We start from the raw sequence: 12,764 nt of genomic DNA, 5'->3' as shown, positions 1-12,764 counted from the left end.
GGTTGTACATTAGTCTTCCAGTATCTGTAAATGTGCTGTATGTACGACACGTGTTTCGATTATTCGCTTGATTACAAACAGTTTTAAATGAGGATTTAAAACATTTATTGTGTAAAGTCCCAGCTGCAGTTTCTACTTCCAATCTCATGGTTTTAACCCCCTTTGTATTATGAGTTTTACAGTGCTTTATGAATAAAAATATATTGTTATTTATTACATTAGATGATCAGAATTATGGCTTTTTATCACTTCTATCTCGTAATTTAACTAAGAATAATTTCTTATTGTAAACTTTCTTGTGGTCAGTAATATTCATTCTTTTTCATTCACTTTTTTCCGTTACGTTCTTTTAGTGTTACTTTTTTTATGCTACATTGGTTTAGTGTTACTTTCTTTATGTTACTTTAGTTTTGTGTTACTTTTTTTATGTTACTTTAGTTTACCGTTACTTTTTACCTTACGTTAGTTTAGTGTTACTTTTATTTATGTTACGTTAGTTTACCGTTACTTTTTACCTTACGTTAGTTTTGTGTTACTTTTATTTATGTTACGTTAGTTTACCGTTACTTTTTACCTTACGTTAGTTTAGTGTTACTTTTATTTATGCTACATTAGTTTAGTGTTACTTTTTTTATGTTACGTTAGTTTACCTTTACTTTTTACATTACGTTAGTTTAGTGTTACTTTTTTTTATGCTACGTTAGTTTAGCGTTTCTTTTTACCCTTTGTTAGTTTTGTTACTTTTTTCCGTTACGTTAGTTTCGTGTTACTTTTTACGTTACGTTAGTTTAGTGTTACTTTTTTTATGTTACGTTAGTTTAGTGTTACTTTTTTTTAATGATACGTTAGTTTAGCGTTACTTTTTACGTTACGTTAGTTTAGCGTTACTTTTTACCCTATGTTAGTTTTGTGTTACTATTTTCCGTTACGTTAGTTTGGTGTTACTTTTTATGTTACGTCAGTTTAGCGTTTAACTTTTTATGCTATGTTTGTTTAGCCTTACTTTTTTTTACGTTACGTTAGTTTAGCGCTACATTTTATGCAATGTTTTTTAAAAGTCAGTTATATTCAATCTTTTTCCCACAGAGGAAAGTTTAGCGTTACTTTTTAATATTACGTTAGTTTAGCATTACTTTTTATGTTACGTTAGTTTAGTGTTACTTTTGACGTTACGTCAGTTTAGCGTTACTTTTTACGCTACGGTAGTTAAGTGTTACTTTTTTTACGCTACATTAGTTTAGTGTTACTTTTTTTATGTTACGTTAGTTTAGCGCTACTTTTTACGCTATGTTTTTAAAAAGTCAGTAATATTCAATCTTTTTCCCGCAGAGGAAAGCGATGAGACATCGGTCGACTTCGCCTCCGCTCCACGTCCACGTCAGCGACGACACACCGGTCCACGTTCACATCAAGAGTCTCAGGAAGAGTCCAAGCAAAACGCAGCAGGTGACACAATCCACGGTTTCATTCTCTAATGTTATATCATATCATGTTTTGACGTCGTGAGTTATTTTTGCACATTTGTTTTTCGTTTTTAAAGGCGAAGACCAAAACAGACGCAGGAAGCCTCCGTCCCACAGCCACGGTCAGGACTCGCCTTCCATGGATTCCCCCGGGAAAAACCTCCGTACGAGACTCGGCGTTCAAGTGGGAGGTAACGGCTCTTTTAAAAGCTTCCTCACGTTTCCCGACAGGATGTTGTCACTGAATGAAAGTGTCATGTGAACCCAAAGGGTCTGACGCACCGCCTCGAGATCGCGCCGCCACTTCCTGAACCAGGATCAGCACCAGAGACCCCACGTTCTCCGCTGCGATTGGCTGACCTGGCAACACAGGGAGACAAGGAGGTGGAAGAGGTGGAGGAGGAGGTGCTACACGGACGAATCAACCAGTACGAGAAGAAGATTGACAGTTTGATGACAGAAGTCGGCTCTCTGAAGAACGAGGTCGGTGGCTTTAATTTAGTTTTTTTTTATCAATGAGTGTTTACGCAGAATATAACTTAAATCCGATAACAGCAAATCCCTACATCACACGTTTTGTTAACAAGCTTAAAGCTGTAGTACGTAACTTTAAAACACCAAAAAAAGTCTCTCAAATTTAAACTAGGGCTGCAACTAACTAAACTAATCCGGAGTCCAGGCACCGTTAACCAGTTAGCTGCGTTAGCTCCTCTAGCGGTCTGTTTATTAAACGAAAAGAGCAGCGCTACAAATAACCAGCGTACCTGTGTACTGCGTGTGTTTAGCTTTACTATTTACACTACGTTAGTTTAGCATTACGTTAGTTTAGCGTTACTTTTTATTTTACGTTAGTTTAGCATTACCTTATTTAAGTTACGTTAGTTTAGCGTTACTTTTTTCAACGTTATGTTAGTTTAGCGGTACTTTTTTTTACGTTACGTTAGCTTAGCGTTACTTGTTTTAATGTTACGTTAGTTTAGCCTTACTTTTTACGTTACGGTAGTTTAGTGTTACTTTTTTAACGTTATGTTTAACGTTACGTTAGTTGAGAGTTACTTTTTTAACATTATGTTAGTTTAATGTTACATTAGTTTAGCGTTACTTTTTACGCTAAGTTAATTAACGTTACGTTATGTTAGTTTAACGCTACTTTTTATACTACGTTAGTTTAGCGTTACTTTTTGCGCTACGTTAGGTTAGCGTTACTTTTTTACGTTACGTTAGTTTAGCGTAACTTTTACATTAATTTAGCGTTACTTTTAAGTTACGTTAGTTTAGCGTTACTTTGACATTAGTTTAGTGTTACCTTTACGTTACGTTAGTTTAGCGTTACTTTTTTAATGTAATGTTAGTTTAACGTAATGTTAGTTTAACGTTATTTTAGTTTAGCGTTACTTTTACGTTACGTTAGTTTAGCGTAACTTTTTTAACGTTACGTTAGTTTAACGTTACGTTAGTTTAGCGGTACTTTTTACGCTACGTTAGTTTAGCGTTACTTTTTGCGCTACGTTAGTTTATCGTTACCTTTTTTTTTACGCTACGTTAGTTTAGCGTTACTTTAGAGACTAAAAAATCCAGAGTCACGTCATGGGGGCCACCCGGTTTGCAGCAAGACCCGGGGTGGAGTCCTGGGTCGGAACAAGCGTCCCGTGTGTGCGTGGGTTTCCTCCAGGTTCTCCAGGTTCCTCTCACAGTCCAAAAACATCACAACACCTGTGTGCTGCACCTGTGTGTGTGTGTGTGTGCGCAGGTGGAGCTCCGTAAGAAGGCGCAGCAGCTGGAGCGCCAGTCGTCGCGGCTGAGCGTGTCGCGGCGAGTGATCGCCGAGCAGGAGGTGGAGCTCGCCGAGGTCACCAAGGAGCTGGTGGAGACGGAGCGGGAGAACTCGCGTCTGCGCCAGGACATGGAGAAGATGCTGGAGGAGAGCGACGTCCACAGGTGAGGAGCATGATGATGATGATGATGATGATGTTAGACGACGTCTGCGAAGAGACATCACCGCGTCTGATTGACTGAAACCTTGTCTCGTCCTCTCAGACCGGACAAGGACGAGGACATATGTCCTCCTCAGGACAAAGACGCTCTGCTCAGGAAGCTGATGGAGGCCGAGGTGGACGGAGAGGCCGCCGCCAAACAAGTGTCCGCCCTCAGAGAGTCGGTGTCCAAACTGGGCGGAGCCACGGTGAGTGTTCGCCCTGTCACAGCCACGTTGTTTTAGTATTTACATCATTAATGATGATGATGATGTCGTCTTGTGTCGCTGAAGAAGAGGGCGTCGGCCGCTGAGGTTTCAGACCTGGATCATCAGAAGGTGACGCTGCTGCAGAAACTGGAGACGTTCGAGAACACCAACAGAGCTCTGAGACATCTTCTCAGGGAGCAGCACGGATCCAAGGTATGAAGGCGTGAATGAACGCCGTAGCCATCTTGGCGCGCTCCATCCATCCACGTTTCACATCAGGGGGCGCTATAGCAATGCACGGGTCTGGGAACTATGCCAAGTTTCAAGAGTTTTTACTTTTTACGCTACAGTAGTTCAGCGTTACTTTTTACGTTAAGTTAGTTAAGCGTTACTTTTTACGCTACGTTAGTTTAGCGTTACTTTTTTTTACGTTACGTTAGTTTAGCGTTACTTTTCACGTTAACTTAGTTTAGCGATACTTTTTTTAAGTTACGTTAATTTAGCGTTACTTTTTACGCTACGTTTGTTTAAGGGTTACTTTTTACGTTACGTTAGTTTAGTGTTACTTTTTACGCTACGTTAGTTTAAGCATTACCTTTTATGTTACCTCAGTTTAGCGTTACTTTTTTTAACGTTACGTTAATTTAGCGCTACTTTTTACGCTACCTTAGTTTAAGCTACCTTAGTTTAAGCATTTCTTTTTATGTTACCTTAGTTTAGCGTTACTTTTTTTTACTTTACGTTAGTTTAGCGTTACTTTTTACGCTACGTATGTTTGGTGTTACTTTTATCGTGTAAATTTATCGTTACTAATTTTTCTATAGCGCCCCCTGATTTGAAACGTGGATGGCGCATGCCAAGATGAAGTTGCGCGGAATTTCACGAAACTTGGTGGGAAGATGTTATAGCCGAAGGCCAAGGTGTGTCGAGCTTAGGGATGCATTCAGTGACCCTCGTAAATCTAACAAATTTGCGGTCATTTTTGAGGGCGTTAACGTGCATAAAAATGCTTGAAACTTGGCATGAAGGTCAGATCTGGCGAAAATGCGATAATATTGGCATAGCTCCCAGACCCGTGCGTTGCTGTAGCGCCCCCTGATGTGAGACGTGGATGGCGCGCGCCAAGATGAAGTTGCGCGGAATTTCACGAAACTTGGTGGGAAGATGTTATAGCCCAAGACGAACAAAAAAGTCCATTGGGACCATGGGCTAAACGCAACAGGAAGTCGGGCATTTTGAATTTGGCGTCCATCGTGGCGCTTTGCACGCTTTGTAAATGTGGACATACATTTCTACCTATTTATTATATTATCACACACCCACATCTGTGTGTGTGTGTGAACAGATGGATTCAGCGCAACTGTCGGAGCAGAAGGACGATTTACTGACGAGACTGACAAACACAGAGGCCGACAACGCCGTGAGTTGTAATAAAATCCACTCTTTCCGTCAAATAAAAAGAAAGCACAGTGTGTTTTTATCATCTTCTTCTTCTTCTACTTCACATGCGATGAAACTTGTTTTTCAGCTTCTTGTGGTGAAACTTCAAGAGCGAGAGAAGGAGGTCAATGAGCTCTCCAGACTCCTGGACTCTGAGAAGGTGCTGTGAGGGTTTAATCTTTAGTAGATTTGTGTGTGTCGGGGATGATTCTGAACTAAAGCAGTTATCTTTTTTTTTTTTAAATGAAATGCAGGACAATTCCAAGAGCACGGTTCATTTGTCCAAGAGTCTGGAGTCGACGCGAGCTCATTTACAAGGACAGCTGCGCAGCAAAGAGGCCGAGAACAACAGGCTCCTTGTGCAAATAAAGGTCAGTTTTGACTCGTTATGTCTGATTGAAAGAGGTTATAACAAATATAGGAACTCATCCTTGTCGTGATCACATTGTTTGTGTGAGTGTTCGATCGGAAGCCTTTGTCTTAGCCTCTATAATGTCTCATAATATAATATAATCATGATATCAATGTAAGAAACGTCTTGAATCTCGTCGGGTGACTCGCTAAACTGTGCAGAGTTGACGTTGGTGTCGTTTAGATAAGAAATGCAAGAGAAATGTGACGGATATATCACTAAACGAGCCACTTCCGACTCATTCAGTCATTATTATTATTATTATTATTATGTCATTATTTCAATATCTGTATGTTTGACGTGTCCAAAAATACACAAAAAGACCCCAAAATATGAAAATACACAGAATAACAGGCTCTGGCAATGCTAATAATTCTAATCATTTTCAAAATTTGGGACCCTTAAACAATATAGAAACAGAATAACATTAAAAAAATGCATAAAAACAAGCAAATTAAATATATTTTACTGCCTCCAGGGTCATTTATTTTGGATAAAAGTGAGTAATTGCCTGGTCTGTCACAAATATAAAAGAAAATGTAAGCAAACCTAGAAATAAAAGAACCAAAAACAACACTGTAAAAACAAACCAGTACAAATGAACTGTTACCTGAGTTATAATCTGTGTTATTCTACCGTCAGAGTCATCTGTTGTTGTTTCTCTTTGGCTTCAGAACCTGGAGCGAGCGGCCGAGCGTCAGAAAGTGGAGGTGGATCATCTGAAGGAGCAGCTGACGAAGCAGAAGCAGCAGGCCAACACCGACCGAGACGCTCTGAAAAAAGCCACCAGAGCTCAGAAACAGCGAGCGGAGCGCTGCGAGGACACCACGGGACAGCTGAACGTCCAACTCATGGACATGGTGAGTCCTCGCACTCAACAGGTTTATTAACCCTGGGACATTTTTCGGCCGATCGCAATACGGGTTTAACACTAACTAGTGCAGTGCACGTAGGAAATATGTATTCCTGTAGTGGGAGCTGAAGATGTTTCAGGGTTAGGGTTAGACACACAGACATATGTGGCTTTATAGATAGATAGAAAGTCAGCTCACTGTCAAAGTGCATCAGAGCAAATGGATCATTTCCGGAAATTCAAAAATTCAAGAAAATTATTCCTTAAGAGGTTTGCTAAATTTTTTAAGGGATCCTTGTTCAGGGCGATGCCGACTATTATGATGGTGAATTTCAAATCATTCCGAGATACTTTTTGTCTTCGAGAAGAAAGTCAGCTCACTGTCAAAGTGCATCAGGGAAAATGGATTATTTTCTAAATTTCAAAAATTAATTAAAATTATTCCTTAAGAGGTTTGCAAATATTTTCAACAGATCCTTGTTCAGGGCGATGCCGACTATTATGATGGTAAATTTCAAGTCATTCCGAGATACTTTTTTTTTTTTAAGAAAGTCAGCTCATTTTCAAAGTGCATCAGAGGAAATGGATCATTTCCGGAAATTCAAAAATTCATTAAAATTATTCCTTAAAAGATTTGCAAATATTTTCAACAGATCCTTGTTCAGGGCGATGCCGACTATTATGATGGTGAATTTCAAGTAATTCCGAGATACTTTTTTTTTTTTTTAAGAAAGTCAGCTCACTGTCAAAGTGCATCAGAGCAAATGGAAAATTTCTGGAAATTCAAAAATTCGTTAAAATTCTTCCTTAAGAGGTTTGCAAATATTTTCAACAGATCCTCGTCAGGGCGATGCCGACTATTATGATGGTAAATTTCAAGTCATTCCGAGATACTTTTTTTTTGAAGAAGAAAGTCAGCTCACTGTCAAAGTGCATCAGGGAAAATGGATCATTTCCGGAAATTCAAAAATTCATGAAAATTATTCCTTAAAAGATTTTCAAATATTTTCAAAGGATCCTTATTCAGGGCGATGCCGACTATTATGATGGTGAATTTCAAGTCATTCCGAGATACTTTTTTTTTTTAAGAAGAAAGTCAGCTCACTGTCAAAGTGCATCAGGGAAAATGGATAATTACCGGAAATTCAAAAATTCATTAAAATTATTTCTTAAGATGTTTGCAAAAATGTTCAACAGATACTTGTTCGGGGCGATGCCGACTATTATGATGGTAAATTTCAATCTTTTGTTTTTGAAGAAGAAAGTCAGCTCACTGTCAAAATGATTATTTTACCCTTTTTTATGTTGTCTTTATCAGGAGAAGAAGTTGACTGAAGCTCTATCCACAGCTGAAAGTTGGCAACGTCTTCACACACAACAAGAGATAGACAAGAGTAAACTGGAGATGGATGTGTCGCTGCTCAACAGGTGTGTGTCGCCTCCTTCCTGCCACACACACACACACACACACACACACGTTAGCGCCGCTGGCTAAAAATAACCCCAGGATGAGATTAAAAAGTGAAATTTGAGAGAACGGTCTAGCAAACGATAAACAACAACAAACATCGTGTTTTATTCATTCATGCTCACCCGTACCATTCTTGTGTTTAATGAAAAGACCTGATATCCGTACAGTATTTTGATTTAAATTACCCAAAACTGCCCGTACAGTGTTTCAACAGGAAGTTGTAGATGAGCAGAACAAATCGAAAAACCTGAAACCTTGTGTGTTCTGTGGTGTGACGTCACAGTCGTATTTCAGAGCTGACGGAGCAGATTCGCAGCGCGGACGATAAAATCCGTCTGGATAGAGAGACTCTGCTGGACCGACTTCACGTCCTGACCTCGGAGAACACGGCGGTCAAACTGGACAACCAGTCTCTGAAGGTGAACACCACACTGACCATGTCCTGCTTCTCTGTCCTGGGTCGTCTCCGTCCACTGTCCATTCCCCTCTTTCCCTTCATAGACTCAGATTACATTAGGTTGATTTCCTCTGTGATTTACTCCTCAGGCCTCAGCGACCACGGTGGACGAGAAGCTGGTGGTGTCTCAGTCTGAGCTGCAGCAGGTCAGAGCGTCCATCAGACAGTACGAGAGTCTGCTGGACAGCTACAAGATACAGGTATGAACGAGGAGTGTACATATGTATATATATATATACATGTGTATATATATGTGTAGATAACACTGATACTTTTACAGAGACAAAGCAAACTTAAGGACAGAACAAATTTAAAAGATGTGAAACGCTTTTAGAAATCGCCCAAAATTACATTTTACAAATTAAATTTACAACATTTGAGACAATTTTACAAAATTTGAGACAATTTTACTAAATTAGTCACAATTTTACAAAATTTGTCAAAATTTGTCAAAATTTTACAACATTTTAGACAATTTTACATTTTAGACAAATTTACATTTTAGACAAATTTACATTTTACAAAACAAATTTAGAAAATTTAAGAACATTTTTTAGACAAATTTACATTTTACAAACAAATTTAGGAAATTTGACACAAATTTACATTTTACAAAACAAATTTAGAAAAATGTAAAACTTTTTTTACAAATCCCACAAAATTGAAGAAAAAAATTTAAATTTCACAAAGCAAATGTACAAAAATGTTGAACTTTTTTACAAATCCCACAAAAACAAATTTACAAAATTTGAGACAAACTTACATTTTACAAAACAATTTCACTAAACTATAATTTCAATACTCATCAAAAATTTCCCAGATTTTTTACTTTCCAAAAACCTTAAATTAAGTATTTTTTTTCCCTTAATATTTAGAGGCAACAAAAGCCAAACCAAAATACTTTTTATACATATACATATATATATATATATATATATATATATATATAAACACATTTTTCATAAAACCTTAAATTTAGTTTTTTTTTTAATTAAAAAAGTACATTTATTTGCATCAAACCCAAGTTTTCATACAAAAAATAAAATACAAATTTTTTTCCACACCAAAATAAAAAAGTTATCATCTGCAATGTCTATTAACATCTATATTAACGTCTATTATCCGTCTCGGTCCAGATGGTGAAAACTCGAGCCGAGGCCGACGACTTTGCCGCTCGTCTGGCTCAGGCGGAGCAGGCGGCCCAGGCCGTGCGGGGGAAACTGGACCAGGAGGTGGAGGAGGTTCGTCTGGAGCTGCAGGGTCGACTCTCACAGCTGGAGCCGCTTCCCGACGCTCTACGCCGCGCTGAGCTGCTGCTGCAGGAGGCTCAGGACCGAGAGCGAGCTCAGGAGAGACGCGGCGGCGAGCTCGGCAACAGCGTGACCGAACTACGTCTGAAGGTCACGACGCTTTGACGAGGGAAATATGTGAATAATGTGATATGTGATAAACGTCTGTAACTGTGCGTGTTTTCTGTCCGTTTGCAGGTGGAGACGCAGGGAAACCACATGGATCTGCTGAGACAGAAGAACAAGGCTCTGCTGGAGGAGAACAGACAGCTGCAGCAGCGAGTGGAGACGCTGGAAAGGTCAGTGACCTCCTCTTGTTCATCAGTAAAGCTCAAACTTTAAGCTAATTTAGCTGCAGCCACTTTTAAACTCTAATATTCCTTAAAATGAGGGGGAAAAAACAGACAAAACCGACGTTATTTTGACGACGCTGCTGATTTTGAATAAAAGTGTAAATGCTGCTGCTCGCGCTAACCCGCGCTGTTAGCTCTGTCCGTGTTTTCTTGCTTGACGGGCAAGAAATACACATGATTGAACTTTTCCAGTGTATGTCGATGGTTTCTCTGTTCGACAGGACGTTGGAGGAGTCCAGCGGTCAGAACAGCGACCTGAGGTCGGTCCTCGCCAAGCGCGAAGACGGCGTTCGCAGCGCTCAGCTCCGTCTGGAGGAGAAGAGCCGAGAATGTTGTCTGCTCAGCCGCAGTCTGGAGGAGGCTCTGGACGACGCTCGACGACAGGTACAGGAGATTATAGAAGATAGAGCATCTGCCTAGACGGGTTGGGGTGAAAGGACAAATTGTGGGCGGGGGGGGGGGCAGAGGTAGAGGTAGAGACAGAAGAAAGGGAAGAAGAGCAGGTATAAGATAGTGGAAGATTTCTCGACCTACGATATAGTTTGTCACTGCAATGTCAATGAGAAGCTTAAATAAGTTAGCGTTAGCAATGACTGTTCGTCACTCATTCAGAGACACTTTTACAGAGACAAATGTAACTTTTAGGACAAAACAAATTTAAAAGATGTGAAACGCCCTTAAAAATTCTCCAAATTACATTTTACAAAACAAATTTCCAAAATTGGAGACAATTTTACAAAATTTGAGACAAATTTACATTTTACAAAACAAATGGACAACATTTGAGACAAATTTACATTTTACAAAATAAATGTACACAATTTGAGACAAATTTACAATATTTGAGACAAATTTACAATATTTGAGACAAATTTACAATATTTGAGACAAATTTACAAAATTGTAGACAAATTTTACATTTTACAAAACAAATTTACAAAATTTTAGACAATAATTTAAGAAATAACAAGCAAAGAATGTCATGTTAGAGTGTTTATTAAAAGTTAAAACCCTTTGCTGTAAATTCTTTTACACAAAAAATAATTGCATGTGCAGCATCTACAATATTTCAGACAAATTTACAATATTTCAGACAAATTTACAAAATTTTAGACAAATTTAAATTTTACAAAATAAATTTACACAATTTGAGATAACTGTACAAAATTTGAGACAAATTTACAATATTTCAGACAAATTTACAATATTTCAGACAAATTTACAATATTTCAGACAAATTTAAAAAAAATTAGACACATTTACATTTTACAAAATACATTTACACAATTTGAGACAACTGTACAAAATTTGAGACAAATTTACAATATTTCAGACAAATTTACAATATTTCAGACAAATTTACAATATTTCAGACAAATTTACATTTTACAAAACAAATTTACAAAATTTGAGACGATAATTTAAGAAATAACAAGCAAAGAATGTCATGTTAGAGTGTTTATTAAAAGTTAAAACCCTTTGCTGTAAATTCTTTTACACAAAAAATAATTGCATGTGCAGCATCTGCCTAGACAGGTTGTGGTGAAAGGACAAATGGGGGGAGGGCAGAGGTAGAGACAGAAGAAAGAGAAGAAGAGCAGATATAAGATAGTGGAAGATTTCTCGACCTACGATGAAGTTTGTCACTGCAAAGTTGATGAGGAGCTTAAATAAGTTAGCCGTTAGCGATGACTGTTTCGTCAATCATTTGTTAACATGCTGCGTGTTCCGTTTCGTCTCCAGGTGTCGGAGAGCAGAGAACGAGCCTCCACCAAAGAACGCTCCATCCACGGAAAGATCGTAGAACTGGAGACGCAGCTCAGCAGAACCACGTCGGAAATCAACCAACTGCGACGTAGCAAAGAGGAGGTAAACGCCGTTAGCTCTTTGCTCTGTGCTTGTGTGTGTGTGTGAAGTGTTAGCAGGTTGTGTTAAGTGTGTGTGTTTTCGCGATGCTCAGGCGGAGCGGCGATACCAGAGTCGACTCCAGGACATGACGGATCGCCTGGAGCAGTCGGACAGCACCAACCGCAGCCTGCAGAACTACGTCCAGTTCCTCAAGGAGTCGTACAGCGACGTGTTCGGAGACGTGGTGGTCTGCAGCTCCCTGCAGGCTCCGCCCTCTCCCATCTGACCCGCCCACCGTCACGCGGTCGGTCACATTATATGTCAGGGTTATAAGACCAGACCAGGAGGAAGGACCTGGAGCACAGGAGCTGTGGTGGGTCAGAAACGCAGAAGTCAAAAACATGTCTCAACCATAGAAGAAGAAAAATGAGGGACGGCGGTCGAGATGACGTCAAATAGAGAGCAGTTTCTCCCCAAACTTTATATTTGAGGACTGTCGAGCCCAAATAACAATGAAAATTGTGATAAATTACAGTCGTATATGTTAAAACTCTGAATTTTTAGTTAGTGAACAAACATTTGCACAGATGTTTAGGAAATTCATTAAAACTTACACATATAATCTCAAATAAAACGGTGTGAACCCTGTTTCTATGACATGGCGCTCCGAGTTCCGACTACAAATGAAACGCTTAAGAGTTTCTTTAAAAAACTTACTTATTTGTCCCTGGTGGCAGAAAATGTCACCTCCCCAAAAACTGCTGTAAAAACCTTATATATTACTATTTTTCCACTTTTAATGAGTCAGTCTTTTAAAGCTACTTCAGCCTGAAATATACATATCAAATATTAATATATTTTTATCTAAGAAAACTACAATAATTTCCATAAAATACATTCCAAGGATAATTTGATACAGATTATTATCAGGCCCTGGGATGGCTCGATGAAAAAAACATACTTTTTTGTTCCTAGCGGCGGAAAATGGCACATTCC

At 38.9% G+C, this 12,764-nt stretch overlaps 1 protein-coding gene across 1 annotated transcript; it reads left to right on the top strand.

Moving 5' to 3' along the window:
* Window positions 1-1,335: 1,335 nt before the first annotated feature.
* On the top strand, window positions 1,336-12,054 carry odf2a (outer dense fiber of sperm tails 2a; the record flags this gene model as incomplete). Its single annotated transcript, XM_083910205.1, has 18 exons — window positions 1,336-1,446; window positions 1,541-1,654; window positions 1,734-1,946; window positions 3,214-3,401; window positions 3,501-3,651; window positions 3,733-3,858; window positions 4,991-5,065; window positions 5,174-5,245; window positions 5,340-5,456; window positions 6,172-6,357; window positions 7,669-7,778; window positions 8,105-8,240; window positions 8,368-8,478; window positions 9,415-9,678; window positions 9,766-9,866; window positions 10,142-10,304; window positions 11,664-11,789; window positions 11,881-12,054. Exons 1-18 carry the CDS (start codon window positions 1,339-1,341, stop codon window positions 12,052-12,054), a joined length of 2,535 nt encoding a protein of 844 aa, XP_083766331.1. The 5' UTR covers window positions 1,336-1,338.
* Window positions 12,055-12,764: the final 710 nt, after the last annotated feature.

This window comes from Microchirus variegatus (genome assembly GCF_963457635.1).
Source record: "Microchirus variegatus genome assembly, chromosome: 1".
NCBI lineage: Eukaryota > Metazoa > Chordata > Actinopteri > Pleuronectiformes > Soleidae > Microchirus > Microchirus variegatus.
Note: the sequence above shows the minus strand (reverse complement) of the source record. Positions and strands in the feature narration are given on the sequence as shown.